This window comes from Kryptolebias marmoratus, linkage group LG20 (genome assembly GCF_001649575.2).
Source record: "Kryptolebias marmoratus isolate JLee-2015 linkage group LG20, ASM164957v2, whole genome shotgun sequence".
NCBI lineage: Eukaryota > Metazoa > Chordata > Actinopteri > Cyprinodontiformes > Rivulidae > Kryptolebias > Kryptolebias marmoratus.
In genome coordinates, this window is record NC_051449.1 from 6,412,454 (window position 1) to 6,434,247 (window position 21,794).

The 21,794-nt window shown below is 38.8% G+C and overlaps 2 protein-coding genes and 1 long non-coding RNA gene across 7 annotated transcripts; 2 read left to right on the top strand and 1 right to left on the bottom strand.

Annotated features, from left to right (window-relative positions):
* The first annotated feature begins 44 nt into the window (after nucleotides 1-44).
* atcayb (ATCAY kinesin light chain interacting caytaxin b) lies at nucleotides 45-10,814 on the top strand. 3 transcript variants are annotated; one of them, XM_025004802.2, is made up of 15 exons: nucleotides 45-659; nucleotides 808-908; nucleotides 1,184-1,370; nucleotides 3,517-3,623; nucleotides 4,398-4,453; nucleotides 4,530-4,757; nucleotides 5,191-5,349; nucleotides 5,787-5,889; nucleotides 6,062-6,193; nucleotides 6,309-6,395; nucleotides 6,984-7,082; nucleotides 7,919-7,954; nucleotides 8,043-8,090; nucleotides 8,225-8,271; nucleotides 10,154-10,814. In XM_025004802.2, exons 4-13 carry the CDS (start codon nucleotides 3,547-3,549, stop codon nucleotides 8,086-8,088), a joined length of 1,023 nt encoding a protein of 340 aa, XP_024860570.1. In that variant the 5' UTR covers nucleotides 45-659; nucleotides 808-908; nucleotides 1,184-1,370; nucleotides 3,517-3,546; the 3' UTR covers nucleotides 8,089-8,090; nucleotides 8,225-8,271; nucleotides 10,154-10,814. The 3 variants fall into 3 exon arrangements, with proteins under 3 accessions (XP_024860570.1, XP_017266580.1, XP_024860571.1); XM_025004803.2 differs by lacking the exon at nucleotides 45-659 and adding an exon at nucleotides 696-714; XM_017411091.3 differs by lacking the exon at nucleotides 45-659 and having other exon boundaries at nucleotides 694-908.
* A 2,586-nt stretch (nucleotides 10,815-13,400) lies between these two features.
* LOC108232773 (nicotinamide riboside kinase 2) lies at nucleotides 13,401-15,947 on the top strand. 3 transcript variants are annotated; one of them, XM_017410796.3, is made up of 8 exons: nucleotides 13,401-13,580; nucleotides 13,673-13,763; nucleotides 14,547-14,595; nucleotides 14,837-15,014; nucleotides 15,097-15,168; nucleotides 15,242-15,348; nucleotides 15,488-15,573; nucleotides 15,671-15,947. In XM_017410796.3, exons 1-7 carry the CDS (start codon nucleotides 13,555-13,557, stop codon nucleotides 15,571-15,573), a joined length of 609 nt encoding a protein of 202 aa, XP_017266285.1. In that variant the 5' UTR covers nucleotides 13,401-13,554; the 3' UTR covers nucleotides 15,671-15,947. The 3 variants fall into 3 exon arrangements, with proteins under 3 accessions (XP_017266285.1, XP_017266284.1, XP_024860606.1); XM_017410795.3 differs by having other exon boundaries at nucleotides 13,402-13,580; nucleotides 15,668-15,947; XM_025004838.2 differs by lacking the exon at nucleotides 14,547-14,595 and having other exon boundaries at nucleotides 13,530-13,580; nucleotides 15,668-15,947.
* Nucleotides 15,948-18,949: 3,002 nt separating this feature from the next.
* On the bottom strand, nucleotides 18,950-20,803 carry LOC108232806. Its single transcript, XR_001808471.3, has 2 exons — nucleotides 20,690-20,803; nucleotides 18,950-20,482 (listed from the first exon to the last, which is right to left on the bottom strand). It is a non-coding gene; the product is annotated as an uncharacterized LOC108232806 (long non-coding RNA).
* Between the last annotated feature and the right edge of the window lie 991 nt (nucleotides 20,804-21,794).

A 21,794-nucleotide genomic window follows, 5' to 3' on the forward strand; every position in this document is an offset into this window, starting at 1 on the left:
CTTCCCTTGTGTTTAAGTCATGTGGCTTTAATTTTGTTTTCTTTAAAAGAACATTTTAGTGTCACCTTGAACTCTTTGTGCCGGTCTCCACTTCCTGGGTTCATCATAACCCCAACCATGACAAATCCATTCAGTGGGTTATGAGAAATTTAGCTACCAGACACACAAAGTTTACTCCAAATAGTTAAAGGCAGATCAGTCTCAGCTATGACCACACCAAATTTTAGCACAATACCTGTAACATTGATAAAATTATATTCATCTTAGTGCTTTTTGGGTCAGTTGGCTGTGGCAGACATTTTAAATTGTGTTGAATCCAAAAGTTAATCCCCTGCAGATGTGCATCCAATGATCACTTTCTGCAAGTTTCATCAAAATTCGTGCAGTGGCTCATGCGATATTTTGCTAACAGACAAACACACAAAATAAATAGACCTACTGCTGTATTTCAGCAGTGTCACATTAATACCAGAATTAGTGAGCACACCAGTAAAGTTTATCTACAGTGTGGAAAAGAACAGGAATCTGTGTCTGCTCCCGCTGGGAGATGAAAGCAGTACAGGAGAAGTACCTCTCTGTGTTTTCTGACGTTGCCCAGAGCTCAGTGCAGCTGTGAGGACGGGAGCCAACGTCACAGCCAACAAGCTACAGGAGAGGAGGTGAGTTCATGTGGAGGAGGGGTTTCAGCCAGAGTGAGAGAGGTCACATTCGATGGTGAGAAAAATACAAAACTGGAGAGATACGGGAAGATGCTGTTGCCAAGGAAACAAGGCTGAAATAGAAAGATCCATCTTTTACGGCTCACAGGAGGATGGAAACTCAACGGACGGGGGACGCAGATTGGGTTGAACGTGAGACAAACAGGTGATCGTGACTTCAGACAGAATCCTGAAAGAATCAAACAGAAGGTAGGCAGTTGCAGTTACATAACCATCATATTACAGCTCTCACACGGCTGACATCATCAGAAGGATTACAGCCTGGGGAGGGGAGGAGGAGGAGGAGGAGGAGGAGGAGGAGAGGGGAGATTCAGTAGGAACGAGCGGAAGTAAACAGGAGGCAAAGAGAAAAGAGAAGATCATTTTGTTCAAACTAAACAGCATTTTTGGCTATAGGATGATAAAAAATGTGACAACAAGATGATGTCAGCTGGTGTCTCTCCTCGTCGTTCTCCTTTCTACAGGGGGAAACAATCTGCCTCCCTGCCTCCATCAGCAGCATCTCCAAGCAACAGGAATTGTGCAGCAGTCCTATTCCCACGGACAGGAGTGTATCACCTGGAAAATCAAATAGTGATGACCTTCATGCAGCAGCTTTAAAGACAATAGGGGAAAAAACACTAAGCCAAGCAGAGATCTTTGTCAAAATATGTGAGTATCCTGCCTGTGAATGGAACAGGATTTTTATGATTTCACAAATAGACATAATGTATCTCTTCAGGACAGATTTCTTAGTATGGAGGCACAAATGGTACAGCCCCAATTCCATAAAAGTTGGGACATTCTGAAAAATGTAAATAAAAACAGAATGTAATGATTTTTAAATCTCATAAACCCAGATTTTATTCATGATGGAACATAGTAAACATATGAAATATTTAGAAATTGTCCCATTTAACAAAAAAATGGTAATTTTAAGTTTGATTTAAGCAGCACCAGAAGATGCTATGGTGCAACAATTTGATGTTAGCTGTTGAATCACTGTCAGTAAATTAAGATCAAACTGTAGTTGTGAAGTCTTAGAAAGAGCTTCCTTAGTGGACCTGTCACTGAGTATCAAGCTGCAAGCCATGCAAACATGAAATACTTCAACTTTTCCCAAGGGATCTTTTTTTGTTATACTCTGATTTTCAAAGTGAGAGTTGTTATAAGGAAAAACAAATGTAAGGTAATGAAGCTCTCTCTTTCTCTCTTTAAATAGTTTGCTTACTGTTTCTAATACTGATATTAAAAAAACAGAGACAGTGTGAGAGAAGTTCAGGCAGCTCTGGCATCTGGACACAAATCCCCACAGAACATGTGCCACTGCATCATTACTTTGTGTCTGTTCTCGGAATGAAATGAATGAACAGCTCGGCTGTTCGTCCATTTCCCAAAACAACCAGCCTTTTCTGTCAGTAACAGAATTCCCCGTTAAGTTTATATGAAGCGCTGCAACTTGTTGTTGGGGTTAAACTGCGTAAACAGTCCATTCTCAGCGTAGCAGCACCAGGACTGTAGTCTGAAAGCCTGCGGCCTTTAGTCCAAAATTTGCTTCTTGTTGTTGGTGGTTTATTCTTTGTTTTGTTTTGTTTATTTTTTTCATAAATGGGCAGGCTGCCGCAAATCAGTGCCAACCCAGTGGACAAATGGGCTGCAGTACCGTCTGCTGTAATAAAGTCAGGCTGGGACAGTGACGTAGGTCGGGCACAACACTGTATGATGCTTTCTCTGCATGACTGATGTTAGGCTGCTATAAATAACTTCAATACAAGAAATTGTAAAAGCTGTACATCATCCCAAGACCAGACACTTATTGCAAATTATTGAGACTTTTGTTTAGATTATATAAAGTGAGGAAGCTCTAATGGAAACACAAATGAGTTGGTTGCATTGCCTCAGGCCAGTGACTGATGTCTGAGCAACTTGTTTTTTTTTTTGTTGTTTGGCGGCCGGGGGGGGGGGGTCCTTTCTGCTAATAGTAGGTGATGAGCATGCTGTAGCTCATATTAGCCTGAAAGAGATAACATTTTTGTGCAAGACAACAATTAAACGCTGAGCATTCCTTGAAGGAATGCATATCACTCGCCACCTTTCGTGCCAGAGTTTTGACTAAGGTCACCTTATGTTCATGAGACATTTTGCTTACAGAAAAATAGGGTTGATTCAAAAATATGTGTTTAGGATCTGTCTCAGCTGCTACCACACTAAATATTATGCCAGTATCTCTAAAACTGACAGGGTTTTAGCCATTTTGGGGGGTTTTAAACTCAATTGATTGCTTTCTGCAAGTTTCAGTAAAATTCATCCAGTTGTTCACAGGATATTTTGGTAACCAGCAGACACACACACACACAGACACAGGCAAATTGTTGACAGTCTTCACCTTTTGGTGGCAGGTGATAAATACACCAATGCTGCTGCTTCTCAAACCATCTATTTTTACAGCTAATTAAACTTAGATGCATTCACGGAGTTGGTGTTTTTGTGGACTTTCTTCAGTTAAACTTTTCTTGACTTTTGAGAGATAATTTTAAAAGAAAGATTCATTTTTAACAGTTGGAAACAGAAAAGGCTCGCTCTGAATTTCACTGCTCTCCATAATGAGACTGTACAGCTTTTAGATAATTATGGTCTGGTTGCCTCCCACCTTTTTAAAGACAAAATTCAGATAATCCAAATCAAATCAGCAGGGTTGTGCTAAATGGGTGGAGTCCCGCTTAAACACAGCTAACAGCAGTGTGGATTATACCAGTTTTAACGTACAGCCTCTCACTGAATGGGGCGATAAATGATTGTGTTTTTTTGTTGCTCACAGCCAGCTGCGGCCCCTCCTCCCTGACAGAGGATGGGAACAGCGGAAGCCACTTTACGCATGGACAGCATGGAGGTGAAAGACGAGTGGCAGGACGAGGACTTCCCCAGGTATTTGTCAGAAGAGTATGAGAGAAAAGCGTTGAAGTTTGCTTGATTTGTGCCCAGCTTGGGACCAACAGGTCCGGCTGGGGTGGAAAGTCAGTCACATGTGTGCTTGAGAGGAAGCAGGTGTGTGCTTTCCATCATTACGTGAGGAGATTGTATCATGTCACTGAACAAAATAGCAGCTGGGAGAGATAAAATTTCTGGAAAAAGCAATAGAAAATCATCCACCCACTCTTATTCATTTGGGTATTATTCACCTGAAGAATGATTTTTCATTACAAATTGGCTTTTTCCCTTCCTGCATAAATGTTAGTGCAAAGCTACTAACAGCAATTTAACAACAATCATTCTCACAGCTCCATCAACTAGTCTGTACTTGCGGGGTTTCTGGGTGTGCTTGTGAATGAATCCCTGTGTTAATGTCTTTATCCTTTTGTGTGTGCTGGCAGAGTACAAACACTGTCGTCTGTAATCTAACTCTTTTATCACTGCACACTGAAGCTGCATCTGTCGTCAAAGCACTTCATATTGTCAGAGGAGAGTTAGTAATTACTGGTGTTGGTTTCCTTAAAAGTAGTTATTATTTCCTGAGGTGCAGTAAGGTCGCATCACCGTACAGGGTCTCTTAAGAAACAAAGAGCGTGACTTGGTATTTGCACTTTACAGTGTCAGTTTTCACTGCACATTTACTGCACAGTGTTGCTGCACATTGCAACAGTTAACCTAGATGCTAAAAGTAACAAACAGCCAATTAAAAGTGATTATTTTACCTGGCAGGCCACTTCCAGAGGATGGAGATGCTGACTCATGTGGCTTGACAGACATCAGAACCAGTAAGTGGAATAAATATAACATTAGATGCCTTTTTTCCTACATTACGATATATTTACACTCTCCTGCTGTTTTTAGATCCTCCCACCAGTTTGAATGTCGGCGGCTCCATAAACCAGAGAAAGCGGCGCACTCTGGTTGCCCCCGACATGAACCTGTCCCTGGATCAGAGCGAGGGCTCTGTGCTCTCCGACGACTTCCTGGAAACACCCGACGACCTGGACATCAATGTGGACGACATCGAGACTCCGGATGAGACTGACTCACTGGAATTCATGAACAACGGCAACGAGCTGGAGTGGGAAGGTCAGAAAACCAGCTTGGGGAACATTTAGATGAAACTGAGATGCTTTAAGGGCAAGAGATAGATATACGTAAAGTAACTAACTTCAGATTTTCATATCTGTCCTTTTATTTATTTCCAATCTGACATAGTAAGCAAGAAATTAAAAATTACAGCATTAAATGCCCTGATAAACACAGCTCTGAAGGTATGGTCATGAGATGTAGATCATGCAACAATCATACCTTCAGAACTGTTTATCAGGGCATTTAATGCTGTAATTTTTAATTTCTTGCTTTGCATTTCAGCTCATACAGACAAAGCAATTACCTCATTCTCGCTAAAGAGTAGCTTTGGGGTGCTGCTGAAATGATTTATTTCCAAACTGTAAAACTTAAGAAAAAAAACTACTGAGGAATGATCTAACCAGGAGTGGTGTCTCTTTTTTGTTATTAGATGACACTCCTGTTGCCACAGCCAAGCGTCTTCCAGGTGACAGTGAAGAAGAGAGAGACTCATCTGGTCGCCTGTGGCGAACAGTGATTATCGGCGATCAGGAGCAGCGGATTGACATGCAGATCATCAGACCTTACCTGCGGGTCGTCACACATGGAGGTCAGTCAGTGTGTGAGAGCATCAGTTTCAATTTTCGGTCTATTTCAGACCAGTGGGAAAGTGTTGCAAGAACACCTGAACTAACTGCAGTGCATCACTGGCTGTAACAAAAAAAAACTGATGGATACTAAAATACATAAATACATTATATTTGCAATTTTAAGGGCGTGCGAACAGTTTTTACCAAATAAATATTCATGTCACAATGGCAAAGCCCCTATAACTGCAACTGAATTAAAACTTGCAGGAAAAATAAGGCAAAAAAAATGAATTTACAGTAGTACATTTCAAACAAAAAATATACAGAAAACACTTTATATCTCAGAATCCCAATCAATCAGTTACAACAAAGCAGCAAACAGATAAACAACAAAGCTGCATAAAAACAAATGAACAAAAATGAAAAATGAAATAAAAAATTGTCTTGGTTCTCTCAGGTTATTATGGTGAGGGTCTGAACGCCATCATTGTGTTTGCGGCCTGTTACCTCCCCGACAGCAGCTGTGATGACTACACCTACATCATGGAGAATCTGTTCCTGTAGGTTTCTTTCTGTGATTCTTACTGCACCCTGATCTGTTTTATCATCAAGGGTCATTTAGGGTTTAAATAAAATGAAATGATAATTCTGAGCTAACAAGTTCAAGCTAACAGTTTTCCTTGTATGTGTTGTTTTTATGCAGATGTTTGGTTTGCTTGTTCTGTTTATCAGGTACGTCGTGAGCAGCCTGGAGCTGCTGGTGGCTGAAGATTACATGATTGTTTACCTGAACGGAGCAACTCCTCGCAGGAAGATGCCTGGAATCAGCTGGCTGAAGAGATGCTACCAGATGATCGACAGAAAGTGAGAAGAACCATATCAGAATTCTGACAAAGTGGTGGAAATGAGAGGGGAAAAAAACACAATACAATGAGATAAATGCTCACATTCCCTAACAGTACTCTGATGCTTCCTGCAGACTGAGAAAGAATCTGAAGTGTCTCATCATTGTTCACCCAACATGGTTTATCCGGACTGTCCTGGCCATCTCAAGACCTTTCATCAGGTGAGAGATCATTATCATTCATGTTTGCATGTTACTTAAAAAGCAGAAAAGATAGATTACCTAATAAGTTATACAGAAGTTAGATGGTACAGTGTATTCAATACCACCAACATTAAAAGGCTAGTATGTCTAGAAAGAATGCATATCGTCCACCACCTTTCATGTCAGAGACCTGAGGAGAGGACAGACTGATAGTCTTTTTTGTAAATGTTGTTATGGATGATCTCAGGAGATATTGTGAGATCTTGTGAGATGTGTTGGCATTCAGTGTGTGTATTTGGGATGACTGTCAGTATCTGTAAAATTGAGAGTTATAGTCATTTTTGTGTTTGCTAAGGTTACTTAGCTGTAAATCTTGGGTTGATTCAAAAAGTTAATCAGTTGTCAGTTATATCCAATGATTGCTCTTTGAAAGTTTCATTAAAATCCATCCTGTGGTTCATGAGATACGATGGGGATGCTACAGACAAACAAACACACAAACGCACACACACACATACACAGAGAGAGAAAGAGAGTGAGAAACATTGAGGTTGGACAAAATAATTTGAACATTATTTTTGTGTTTTTGCACGATGTTTTCCCAAGTGTGAAGTTCATGGATAAGATCCGATACGTTCACACCCTGAAGGAACTGAGCCACATTATCCCCATGGAGCACGTCCAGATCCCTGAATGTGTGCTGCAGTGAGTACTATCAACCACCAAGGGTCGCTGTTGAGACAATTCACCCATGTCCAATCTAATTTATGTTTGTGTATACATTACAAGATACCTGGAAAGCAAAGCACATATTCAGACAAACACTGGGTTTCTGGTACAGAAACTGAGGTGTAACTTTTAGTGTTGGTTTCAGGATAGAGTTCTCAGTGTTTACTTACAAGTAAGAAAAGAAACCAAAGACAAACCTACTTCCTTCAAGGAAAGTGTTAAAACAAACTATGCAAAGTTTTATCCTGTGATTAAAGACGATGCGGTGCCTTCCAAAATGTCAAGCCACCATTTATAGAGTAAGAGGAGTTAGGCTTTGGCTTGGAGTCACCAGATCTCTACTTACTGAAATACTTGTGGGAATAATTCAATGTGGTGTGTATTTCTGGAAGGCTAGCACAGCATAGATATGTAAATTTGATGTACAGGAGCATTTCTCACCTGTCTGCTGGTATAAAAAGCAACTAAAATGACCGATAGTTACTGTACAAGAAGTAAAATATGGATCTAAATTAGTTCTTTTTTGTTTTACTTTTTTGTCATTTGTAGCAAATTCTAATACTTAGACTTATATTGGAAAAAATACTAAAAAACACATATAGGAAATTGTTCAGATTTGAAATCTGCCTGTAGTTAAAAGAATTTTGAATTCATGAGGATTTGAGAGTCACCGAAGCCAACAACAAGCACACAACTTGGCTTCCTTACTTTTGCAAACAGTAATCCTTTGAGTTTTGCTGCATCGCTGCCAAAAAAGGAATATTTGAATGAAGCAGCACACCAGTCTCAGATTTCTTTCTGTTTTTTCACAGGTATGATGATGAGAAAATAAAAGCACAAAAAGAAAGGTAAGCAACACAATTTTTTAAGATTTCGTATTAAAAATGTTGCATTTTTCTCTGCAAGAAAAAGTAAAGATATCAGCATTTCTTACAGAATAGAGCATGAGAAGCAGCAGACCAACACAACACTTCCTAAATAAAGGTAGCACATCTTTGTTTGGTTTCAACCTTTCCTCACTATATTAATTTTATTTAATTTAAATAAACAATACATAGTTTTAGTAAGATGATCAAAAATATTGATTTGGGCTAAATATGTACAATTGTTGCTTCCAGACCAAAATCAATGATGGCCAAAGTTGGTCGTGACATCTGACATTAAGGTGAGAGATCCTGCTCATTTATCAGTCCCTGCATTAACTCTGGATGCTAGTTTATAATGTCAACCACTGCAATTTATCCCTGACACACAGGAACTTTTTTTCTGTTCGCACATATTTGCTTATGCATGCAAAAGACACATGATACAGTTAATTAAAATGCTGGATGATGGATTGTCTGGAATCTTGGGTCACAAGCCAAAGGCCCAACGGGTCACAAAGGTTCAAATTATTCCACTCACTCAAACCGCACAACGCAAATATTTTTTTTACACAATTTAACAGAATTTAGCATTTATGTGCAGTGAAGACCAAACAAAACTAATCTGCACCTTTAAATCCTTTTTCATAAACAGTTTGATTCTCAGAAAAGAAAGCAAAGCACTTTTACAATCTTGATTCTCAAGAAGTTGAGACATTGTGTAAAATGTAAATAAAATAAAATCAAACAGAATGCAATGAGTTGCAGATTTAAAACTCATATTTTATTCACAATAGAACCTAACATATGAAATGGTAAAAATAAGAATTTGTACATATTTTATTTTTTGAATAAGGTAATTTTGAGTTTGATGGCAGCAACACATATTAAAAAAGTTGATGTTTTTAGAGGAGAATGTCGTCCCATTTTTGTTTGATGTAGGATTCTAGCTCAACAGGCCTGCTAGATTTGCTAGATTTTTTGCTGGATGGGAGCATATGCTGTTCAAAAACCTGTACATACTTTTCTGCATTAATGGTGCCTTTTCAGATATTAAAGCTCCTCATGCTAATGCATCCCAATACCATCAGAGAGGCAGGCTTTAAAAATCTCCACTGATAACAGGCCGGAGAATCCCTCTCCTCTTAAGTATGAAAGGCGTAGCATACGTGCTTTTTTAAAGGAATTAGAATTTTCAATTTGTCTGACCGAATGTGAGAACAGTTTTCCACTTTTGAGATTTCTGGATGATGTTCACATATGGCTTCTTCTTTGCATAATAGAGCTTTATGAGCATTTGTGGATGGCACAGTGAACTGTGTTTACAGACTATGAATTGTGGAAGTGTTCCTGAGTCCATGCTGTGATGTCCATAACAAATTTAAACCTGTATTTAATGCAGCCTGAGGGCCCAAAGACCACAGGCATCCAGTACTGACTTTCAGCCTTGTCCTTTTGCACAGGGATGTCTCCAGATTCATGCACTATAACTGTACATTTCATTTACAGCTTTTTTGGAATTGTGATTCTGGACATAAAAATGTTTTAATATCAAGAGCATAAAAATACTGGTCATTACATCCAATTAAGCAGTGATTAGAGAAGCAACCGTATGTGTGAAAATAAATCTGCTGCACACCACTCCCTGATCACTGTCAGACATCAAGCCAAGCTCTTTTCTGCCAAGTCATGTTTCAGGTGTGGAAATTCAGACTGTGTGTGAATCCAAGAAATGTTAGTTAATCCTTCAGCAGCACCCCGTGTTACATAAAGCACAGCTGCTCGTCTCCTCAAACCAGTCTGTGCAGAACCGATCGGTTCTATTTTTACCAGGCCTTTGCTGACGAGTTCTGGCAGATTGATCTGCGCCCCGGAACCTGTCGTGAAATCTAAGGGAAATACCCACCGAGACCAGTCAGGGTGGGTTAGAGAGGGGGAAAATCTGGACGATTATTTTAGAAGTTCAACCCCATGTGCAGCCTCCACCCTCATATATCAAATGAGCCTCCAGCCAGAGGAGTGGCTGACATCCCAGGAATGGTCACAGGCACCGTCTCACGACCAATATGATATGTGTCAGGGTGGAATTAGTTTAGATTTATACTGAACATGTTGCAGAATCTAAACACTATCAGTGAGGTGAAAAAGTGAAAAATAGTTAAACTTTCTTTATTTGTGTTACAGAACTTTCAGAAGAGCTGGAGATCACTTATACTCATGAAAATGGGAACCAGCATCGCAAGCTTCATGGACGAGATTAAATTCCTTGAACGGGTCTAATTAGTAGCTACAGGACAATCATTCCTCAGTATTTCTCCTTTCACACATGTAACAAAAGTTTGTAACAAGTCAATGCAGCTAAAATCAAAAACGTTTTGCTTCCTGCATGTAAAATTGAGTTGAATTATAAAGCATGATTCCAACTAGTTTAAATAAAAAAGGTATAAACTCTTCTTGGAGCTCTGCCACATAGTTGTAATCTATTTTTAAGAAATATGTTTGCACATGAATGGCATGAGTTTTGTTTGGTTTTATGAATATTTGCTGAAAATCAATGTGCAATGATTTTCTTCTTCTCAAACCTATGATAGATGTTACTGATGCAAAAACAATTGTTGCAGTTTTCCAGCGTTGAATATGCAGTCAGCATGCTTGTTTGTATCTTTCCCTCCTTTGGTACATGTTTTTTTTGTCTGTTTTACAAAAATATACTTTTACAAGTTGGAAAATGTAAGTTGTTACAAATGAAACAAAGTATATTTAAAGAGAGAGTCTTATTAATTACTTTAAGTGTTACTCATGATGTGCCATTCACTGTTTGTACAAAAATAAAGAAATGAGCAAGCCAAAATGAGTCGAGTAATTCCCTTCCTTGACTCAGTCTTGTTTCCTAAAGTTCTTGTTCAAGCTTTCATTTCCAGTCAATTAAATTATTGTACTGGCTTACTCCAAGTTCTGCCAAAAAAAAAAAAAAATACACCCCACTGTTTCAGAAGACAAAAAAAATCTCAGTGTATGCTTCCAATTTTCCATTCACACTATTGGCAAACAGCTTCTTACAGAATACATTACAACATATTTCTTCTTGTCCATAAATCACTGAACAGCTTAGCTTAATGGACCTTCTTACACACTATAAACCTCTCAGATCATTAAGCACTGGGCTATTAGCCGTTCCACAAATCCAACCAAATGTGGTGAAGCTGCTTCTAGTTGTTGTATTTCTTTTGCCCCTCACCTGTGAAACAACCTGCCTGAAGAGCTCGGACTTGACCACAAGTAAATCTAAATTAAATAGATACTTGCTTGCTTTAATTAACTGGCTTTAAACTGTTCAGTATGGCATTTATTAATTGCCTTTTAAATTAACTGAAACTTGGCCTCCGTATTTTATAAAGCACCTTGAGTTGACCCCTTGTATGAAATGTGCTACTTAAATAAACGGAAAAGATAACTTGTGAAATGTATTTTTACCCTTTTATTGCTTCTTATTGCGTTTCTCTTTGGTTCAGAAATATTTCTGGCAGTTGAGCTACGAAGGGATGTAACTGTGATCTATGAGACATTTGGCCGACCCATTCAGTGTTCTTTGAATCAGCTGACTGTCCTGTACTCATCTGAATAGGTGTCAGCAGTGCTTTATACCCTTGAAGTGACACTTTACTGTATTTTTTATATGCAATGTTATACACAAGGTTTTATCACATTACATAATCACTTAGTGAAGCAAAAAACAGCACCATTACTTTTATACTTTTATGTCTGTCGTGCAAACTAAATGTTAAACACCAAGCGATTAGCTATAATGACTAGAAAAATTAGCATTTTCTGAGAAAAAGCAGTGTGGGTGCTTGTTGGATACGCAATATGAAAGAATAATTTATTCTTGTTCTTTCATGAATCGCTGACTGAATCACCTGTGTGCCAACAACTGTTTTTATTTATAACATGGAAAATATTTTTTGCCCAGCAGAGGTCAGGTGCAGTAATTTACAGAGTCATGTCCACAAACAGTTATGTAATATTATCTAGGAATACAAAGAAGCATTTCAGTGTTTATGTCTGTTTCTTTTTGCTGCTTATATGACAGAATATGTCAAAAACTAACCTTGCTTTGATCATTTCAAATTTTGGAGGAAGCCAGGTTTTCAGTCTGTCTATGTTGCTCTTCTTGATGTTGTGATAACTTGACTTTTGGCTCTACCTTCATGGATTAGACATGTAAAAGTGACCTCCAGCTTTTATTTAAAGAGATATTCTGGTCATTTTTAAATGTTTTGTCAAATAGTTATTATTAGTTAGCATGACGGTCACAGAGCACAGAGTATGAAGAAAAAGGCAGAAGAAGAAGAAGAAGAAGACAGTTTTTCTTTGTACCAAACAACATAGGCACCACTTTCCCTCCAAAATGATTTAGAAAATTGATTTTGTTTGGACACATTTTTTATTTATTTGTTTTTGCTTCCTAAAAGTCAGTTTGAGAAGCTTTCTATGCATTGGTGACATTTTCGGTTTATAAACTTCCCACCACAAATCTTTTAATCCCTTCATGTCACCAGGCATCACTTTTGCACCGAGTTTGTTCTGGCAATGAAACATGAGACCATGTGCTTTCATAGCCGGGACTCAAAGTTCACCTTCTTCACATCTTTATGGTTCCACAGATAAGAGCTGCTGTAAAATAACGTATCCAAATACTAGATGAATTAAATAAACTGTAGATTAGATTGCACACGTCCGGAGATGAGTAACAACCGTTGCCGATAAGCTTCAGAGAAATTGATGTGTTTTATTATAGCTTTAGCTGTGACTCGAGACACTGTGCTCACATGGCGGGCTGCCATGCACTCTGGTTGCATCAGAAATATGCGTGATGCAGCAGCCAGACGCAGCCAGCTAAATATAGAGCACATGGTTCATACTCGCCCAAGGCTGTATGAGCAAAGAATTGGTTTGTGTCATGATACAAATGTCTCAGTATGTACAACATCTAGAGAATAAGTTAGTGTTGATTTAGAATGACTGCCCTCTCCTAAAAAGAAAAAAAGCCCTTTCACAATAAAATTTAACTGCACTACAGTAAGAACAATGATCAGTTTTGGAGTACCAGAAAGCAGCTCAAATTTAGAACAAGGGACTAAAAGTTCCCAAACAGGAATCTTTATAAACCTTTTCGTAGTTGGAATCACATTCTGGAGTTTGGGCGGTAGTTTTTCCCGCATGTGTTCAGCTTCTGCTCATTGACCTCTGACAGCAGGTGCAAATTTTTAGGATCTACTTTTAACGCAACTGTAAGGCTCCTGAAGTTCTGCTCAGATCATTGGTGCTGCTGCCTGTGAAGAGGCAGCTCATTGGCTGCTGGAAACAGGAGCTGATTGGTTGGAGTGGTTGTGACGCCTCGGCCACTTCCTTTATATGCCCGGCAAGGAGATTGTCTATCAATGAAGTAGTAAAAGGGTGGGGACATCTGTGGTGGAGAAGAAGGTAAAGGTTTTAGTGAGAGCCTTTGAAAGGTTGCTTGGGTTGGGTTCCCTGCTTTTACTTACTGAATTCCAGAGGTGACCAACACGCAGAAGGCACAGAAGATGAAGTTCATTATTGGAATCGGAGGGTAAGTCTTATTTAAACAGATTACAGCTTTCTGTTTATAAAAGGTCTCAGAAATGTGGGATGTAACTTGTTTCTATGTGGCATTAAATTCAGAGTGACCAACGGTGGGAAGACCACTTTGACAAATAGACTTCTAAAGACATTACCTAACTGTTGCGTGGTACATCAAGATGACTTTTTCAAGGTAAGACAAAGTTTGAATGCATTTTTCTTTTGAACTTCCCAAGTGTTAACTTGAAAGCTACAATGACAATTCATTAAGTTATTAGATTATTTTTAATATTTTTTTTATTTGGCTAAATAAAGCTTAAAGCATTTTCTGGTGCTAAGAAATAAGAGATCACCAGTCTGACCTGCAGATGTCCTGTCATCGCAGCAGCCTTGTAATCGTATGGCTGATTGTCTCCTGGACAGCCAATCAAAGGGCTGAGGGTCCCCACTTAAAGTCAGACTTTGTCCAGTAATGCTGCAAGTCGAGCAACCAGTGATTTCTGTGAACATACCCAGCTTTGCTTTAATGAAGTCTGAAGATAACGTAATCTCGTGCTGCATTCAAGGCCATCAAACACCTTCACTTTTTTCTTATCGTGCCACGATTTTTTGAAAGCGGAAAAATACAAATTTTCACTTCACAAGAAGCTGCGCGTTTTTTAATTTTTTTTTTTATTAAAAGAATATAAAAGACAGTTTCAAAACACAAAAGGCGTTCCATTATATGAGTTTTTTAATCAAATACAAGCATCAGTGAAGAATACAACCTACCTTCAAACTTTTTGAGACCCCTAAAAGGGAACAGCAACTGAAATTTTACAAGGCTAACATTGCCGGAAAGCGTCCAACTACTTCAAAATGTCTCTGCGCGTTCACTTTTGGTGGCGACGAGTCCTTGACTTGTCCTGTCCAGGTGTGATCAGCTCCAATTGGTTACTAGGTTGCAGCAATGTTTTGTTGGTGACTGTTATTTCAGAAACCCGATCAAATAGAAGTCGGGGAGGACGGCTTTAGACAGTGGGATGGTAAGAGTGGATTTCACTTAGGAAAACCCTTCAGTAATGTACTTTTTCCTTTCCTGCACATTTCTGTCTATACTTTGGTAACCAGCCAATCTTAGACTTGTGATAAAATACCAAATATTCTGTGAATGCTACTATCATCCACTAACCGTGACTAATGTGTGTCACAGCACATTGGTGAGGCGTGTCCACTGCACGTGTAGTGAAACCCGTTCTTTTCTTTCCTCTCCTTGTTCTGATTTAGTGATCACTGCTCTGGACATGGAGGCCATGGTGAACACTGTGAAAGGCTGGCAGGAGAACCCAGTCAAGTTCGCCCGCTCTCACGGAGTCAGCCTGTCACCTGAAGCCGAGGAATCCGACTCGTCAGAGAAGGGGATCCATATTCTTATCGTTGAAGGGTTCCTCATCTACAACTATAAGTAGGTCGTCTCACCTATTTTTACATCAACCGCTTGACCTCTAAAACGTCCCCCTGATCTGAGCCCTGGTTTCCCTCCACAGGCCTCTCATCGACACTTATGACAAGTGTTTCTACATTTCCATTCCCTACGAGGAATGCAAGATGAGGAGAAGGTAAAAAGCTCTCAGTCACTTTCACAGATTTCAGTACTCAGCAGCGTGATAACACCTGACTGTGTCCCTGCAGTACAAGAACATACACAGTCCCTGACCCCCCAGGCCTGTTCGATGGCCATGTCTGGCCCATGTACCTAAAACACAGGATAGAGATGGAGAACAACTGCAGCAGAATAGGTTAGCAAATCCAAATTCTTGTGAAAATTTCTGCAATCCTTTCCATTTGTGTTCATATTACTGTTTTTTCCTCTCCACGCTCTTAAAGTCAAAGTATAACACTTCCATCTTTGACTCTGATTTGCATTTTTGTGTTCAGAATACCTCGACGGAACCACAACAAAGGAGGATATCTACAACTATGTGTATGAAAGCGTTCAGAACTCACTGCTGAACAACTTATAGGTAAACAAAAAAGTTGCTTAATTTTTCCCATTGGTGCTTGCAGCTCATTAATGATCCTTGTGAGTAATTTTGCTCCTCTTCTCCCTCTCTCCAGCAGGTCGGGCCAACACCGGGATGTGTATAGACTTGTAAATATCATTTTGAGTTAACATGTAACAGCAGTTCTGTTCTTCCAGCCTGATGTGTAAATAGATAATGATGTAACTTATTGGGAATGAACAGCAGAAGTGTTGTGCTTTGTATAATCCTGTGTAACTTTTTTCTAAAAAGATAAGCCACCTCTGGTCTACCCAGTGTTTAACACCAGCAACTGATCTACAATCTGATCATGTTTTATGTGAAAATAATAAAGTGCCCATTGAGATTAAAACCAAGTGTCTCTTTTACTTAAAGAAATAACTGAATCAACCTTACGTTTCCTGTTTTCTTCCAATCAAAACTCATTAAACAAACACACTGATGTTCCTGTAAAGTGTCATAAACCTGAAGCTTTACTGCCAAATATTTGTGTTTTATTGAGAATGAGTGATAACATCCTACTGCTCCTCAGAGCTTTAGATTTAGTGTTGTGGAGTAAAAGCTTTTGGAATTGATAACAATTGATAAAAGACAGCAGGAAACAGGAAGGAAAAATGTATTTTATTTGTCATTAAGATTAGTTAGGATTTATTAGACAGAGTTTTCAAAGTCTGTGAGTGGAAGAGAGGAAATATTACATTAGTTGTAAAAGTTGATGAGGTAAAAGAGATCAGGCGCATTATTTCCAAATTAATAAATTTATTGTAGTCAGGATATGTTAGTTTGCAAGATGCTTATTTACTTACCAAGATGAATGGAAACTTTATCTGGGAAAGTTTGTTTTTCAGACTTTGGAAACGCCCACATTTGTCATGTGTCTGGGTTTTGTTCTGTTTTGATTTGGGGTTTTCTTGTGTTTGCTGTTTTTTGTCCTTGTCTTGGTGTTGTTTTGTCTTCTCTATGTTTTGGTTCTGTTTTGTCATCACTCACCTGTCCTCCGCTCAGCAGTTTTCTGGTTTCCTGTCACACCCATCTCCAGCTGTCTTCACTCCTAATCACACACCTGTTCCCACTTCTCCTCATCACCCTCTGCTTTAAAACTTGGTCTTCCTCTCCACCTCCCTGCTGATTCATTGTTGTTTGTTCATGTTGGATTCTTGTCTGGTCTCTGGTCCCTCTCTGTTTTTGCCTCGCCTTGTCCTGCCTTTGTTAACTGTCTGGATTTTTGTTAGAGTTAGTTTTGCTGCCACGTCAGCTTGTTGTTTTCTAGTTTTGTTATTTTAATAAATCAGTTTTTGTTTTGAAAAGATGAGTCTGCATCTTGGGTTCGCCTTGCTCTCTCCTCGTTCTGACAACATTAAAACAAAACCAAAGTTTGAGCATCAATATTCTTGATTTGATTTTGGGGATTTTAGTCAGAATTATGTATTTCACATCATCAAACAACAGTACATGCCTAAACTGGGTGTCACAGAATATCATTACGTAGATAAACTAATAAAAAAAAAGGCAGCGACATTTGGTTCCTGAAACTTCTCAGAATCACCTCCTCTTTTAACAACATTATGTTTGTGTCAAGACAAACGAGTAAGGGAGACAGGAAGACCCAGCTTTTTACCAATTTATTTAAAAAAAAATCAAGCAAAAAATCTTTGGAATGAGACAATTCCAGGCAGCAGAATCTGTCTAAATTAGAGATTGCCAGAGAGGGCCTTTTAAAACAAAGCTTATCAGGAAGACAAAGCCACCAGTTTCAAAGCCGTATCACTTTGAAAGCACTATGACCTCAAAATACCTCCTCCTGATGGGGACATCTCAGAAGACCTATCAGTGAATCTTATTTATCAGTGACAGTTGAAAAATGAAGAAAATAACTGCTTTAAGTGTGAAAATACAACATATTCTCTCCAACCACCACCACCCCAAATAAAACTTTCACAAAGAGAGTGAGCAGCAGGATAAACTGTATATGTTCTGCTCCAGCCGACGCCCCGAGAAGCAGGTGTTGAACAAAAGACTACATTATGTTTCCCATATCCCATTCTGTAACACTGCCGACAAAAGGAGCAAAGGCATGCCTTATAATAATTTATTTCTTCACAATGTCTGATAAATACAAGATTGCATATGAAAATAAAAATCGAATGTGTTCTCAAAAATCTCCTCCATTTGTCAACAGTCAATCTGAGCTAAGCAGAAGGTTTCGTTTTTTAGTTTTCTTGATAATTTTATATATATCTATATCTATATATATATATATATACATAGTATAAACTTCTGACCATGATGACCAAGGTGTCCACACATTTTTAGCCCACAGATACATTTTTAATGTCTCCATCTGATCATATATTTCAGCTCAGACTGTATATAACTCTGGGAACAGATTCAGCTCAGTCCCAGGACCACGGGGGTGTGGGGGTGGGTGGGGGTCCAGGGTCTTGTGATGCATCTCTGAAAGTCTTTACATGCCAGTTGGCCGGCAGCAGAAAGTCACTGCTCTGCTGGACTAAATTTAGGCTAAGTGCTTGTGGTGTCACATATTTAACAGATGTACAGCCAATTACTGATTGCAACACATTCACTCTAACCGTCAGGTCCTGGTCTGACTCAGACAGCGCCCCACTGCTACCATCCAGTAAGGTGAGAAACCATCATGGAAACCCCCACATAGAGCCAGGACATCCATGTAAGGGCAGAGAGGCAGTGACACGGGAGATAAGCATGTGTCACATGTTCAACAGACCGCCTGAGTGAGTGGGCGAGGACCTCTGAGCCACGTGAACGGTTGTGGTTATCACCTTGAATGAATTATAGGAATATTTACGACACACTCACTGGGGGAAAGAAATGAGAACAGTTTGTGAATCTATTTCGGACTTGATTTAGTGCGCTTAGAAGCGTTAATGTGTAGCTGTTTGAAGCACACATCTGTGACTGCTGATGAGGAAATGCTAAACATGTGCGTTACTCTTCCAAACAAGAACAGCTGAAGTTCAGACTTTAATATATTGCATATGTGTTTGTAATCAACTGGTGATATACACGCTTCTGCTTGATGTCAAGTAAAATACATTGTCCTTTTTTCTCCATTAAAAATAATTTAACTCTCAAAGTGAAGTGTTTCACAGCAATAACTTCAAGCTATCAGAAGGTGTGTGATCAGGTAATTCAGAGTTGATTGGTTTAAAAATGCCATGAAATAAACACCAGAATAAGATGCCAGTTAGCTCAGCAGAGTAAAATGACTTCTCACAGGGCTCAAAGTCCTGATCGGTGGTCCTTTGCCACGTGTCATCCTGCTTTCATGCCCATATTCTCAACCCTCTAGTGTCAAATAAAGGCCACAGACACAAAATTATATTAGAAAAAATTATATTTTTTCTGGTCTGCCACCATCCAGTTTCAAGTAGAAACATCATATCAGATTCTTCAGCAGATTTATTTTAGCAGTTTATAGTTTAAACTTGTTTTGTGCATTTAAGAGCCACAAAATGACAATTTTGTAGTTTAAAATACATATTAATAACTTTCAAGAGCACTGTGCAATGTGAATCCTTTTGAACTCCGTATACCTGGGGTTGTCCTACAGATCCATTCCTGCTGTCGTATGGGTCATATTTAACTCTGTGTTTGGTCCAGGACTGTATCACTTACAGGAGATAAATCTGCCTGGTTCTAGTAAATCTTACTGGAGAGCTTCACACAATGAGGAGCAGAAACATAGTTTACCAACACAAGATGATTAAATATGAAATAAAAAAACACACAATCCTCTCTGAAACTGTAAAATACAGTGTAGGCTTAATGTTTTGTTTTGATAGTGATCCTATTTAACCTTGGCTGCTCTTTGATTCAACCTTGTTAACCTTTTTGAATGAATCTGACATCGTTTATCACAACTGCGTTAGTTAACTTTTGTAGAGCCAGTTAAGCTTCTGCTCTCAGAGCAGATTTCATTTTCGAACTAGGAAGAAACGAGGCTCAGATTGTGGCATAATTAGAAGCGATGCAAGCAACATTACTGAGGCTTTTTCCGATTTAAATTCTGTTTAGGAGGAACTAAATTTCACACAAAGTAAAATTAAACATGTCAATCTGATGATTTGTTATTGAGCAAATCAATTTTTTTTAATTATATATCAAATTTAGAAAAGTGTAGTAATAATAGTTCAACTTTCAAGCTTTTACCTGATTAAAACTACAGAAATATAAACTTCAAAAAAGTTAAACGGCACTATCTAAAATTACAATGGCCATATGACATAATGTAGAGGGGAAAATAGAAATTTCAGTTTTACAGAAAAGTATAGCTTCTAAACTGTTTAAAGCTACATTTTAGGAAGTCACAGTAAAACCTTTTCAATAGGTCACATATTAAAAGTTTATCACGTGTCGATGATAATGAAAACATGGAGATGGATGCAGCGGCTTGATGCTGAGAGCTGAAACATGAGAAGAGCCGATGGGGGGGCTGATATTTTCAAAGGTTAGTCTGAGATGAGTAAGACATGTGTTACGAGAAAACCTGCTGCCCTGTTCTGTCAAATCACTAATAATTCATGGTTTATTCTATTTTAATGCAGGTTAGACTTAAAAACGGTTCCGCTTTATTTACATTGTTGGCTTAATTATCTACGAAGCAGCAGAGTTCATTAATGTTCATTTGTGAAACAGTTTTCCAGCATCTCACCTGTCTTGTCTCACCATGATCTGTGGTAAACCCCTCTGGATTTATCATTATATTCCTCAGAAAGGCAGTGTGAGGCCTCAGGGAGACACAACAGGCATATTCCATGTAGGGAGAGATGTTTCTTCTAGAAAAACCGTTTTAAGACCATCATCTTCCTTTTATCTCACAAGAGGCAAAGTTGTGAGCAGCCCTGGATACCTAGATTCGTGGAATAAGATATATTCAAAGGGTAAAAGAATTAGTTTTTCACTCAGGGAAGGATCTGCTGCTTCTGCTGCTGGTCGTTTTATTTCCAAGCACTCAGAATTTACAGTCAAAGCTATTTGTTTGTGGCAACATTTGTTGTGGTTTGTTTACTTTCAGGTCAGACACAAACGAAAGATTTAATTCAACATCAATACTTACTGGTTTTATAACGTTGGTTACATGTCCTGCTCAGGAGGTCTTGTGCCAAACCAGTGCTGAGGCTCTGTGCTTCTTATAAATCTGGACGGTCGCAGAGAGCAGAGCAGGGCGGAGCTGCTCTTTGGAACAAGGGAAAGTTTCTCTGTCTAAGAATAGAGCCTGCTCACCATCTCGATGCCCTATTTGGCAGAGGAAACACACTGGGTCATATTTCATCTCAGAGGAGACCAACACTCAGCTCTGCATGACTCCCCTACATCAGCGAGTGTCTTAAACCATTTATGACCCACATCAAACATGTTCCCTTCAAGAAAATTAATAAGTGACTTCCAAAAATGAATTTCTAAGTGACATGAATATCAAAATAAAGCCATAAAGTAAAAATTATTTAAACTACTTATTTAAATGCAAAAAAGTATAAAAGTCCCAAATATGTAAACTAATGGAAAACATTTAAACAGGTCCAACTAAGGGCTTAAAAATGTATGTATGTATGTTTAACATTTTTAACTTACTTTAAATGGTAAAAAGTTCAACACTACTGGATGTAATACCACAAGATGAGGTTCTGTGGGGAGCAGCATTCAAACACAATCTAAAGAGGATATCGCTGGATAATTAAAGAAATGCTGAATAGCTAAGGGTGCCAGTGCATAAGCACTGAAACACCCTTAATCATGTCCACTTCAAAGTTTTGTCCTGTATCTCCCCACACAGCTTTGAAATGAAACATGGAAATCATACATCAAAGTGGCAGTCAGATTGTGAATAGTGCCACGACTTCTGGTAGGAGTGTGTCATACATCAAAATAAAATAAAAAACAATGGAGATCAATGGGATTTTGGTGAAGCAGATGAGAAAACCCAGCCCTCTCTGGAGCTCTTTAGGTTATACTTCATCGTAGAAACATCATTCAAAGTTTAATCGGGTCATGGAAAGTTGGACTTTATATGACTTTTTGTTTGTCTCACTGTTATGCTTAAAAAAACTGGATAGCTCTTTAAGTGCGTTGAAACTGAGCTGCGATTCTTGCAGCCACTGTGCATGAGACTTTGGATAAATCATGTTTAAATGTGTCAATCTTAATCTATTTCGCAGATATTT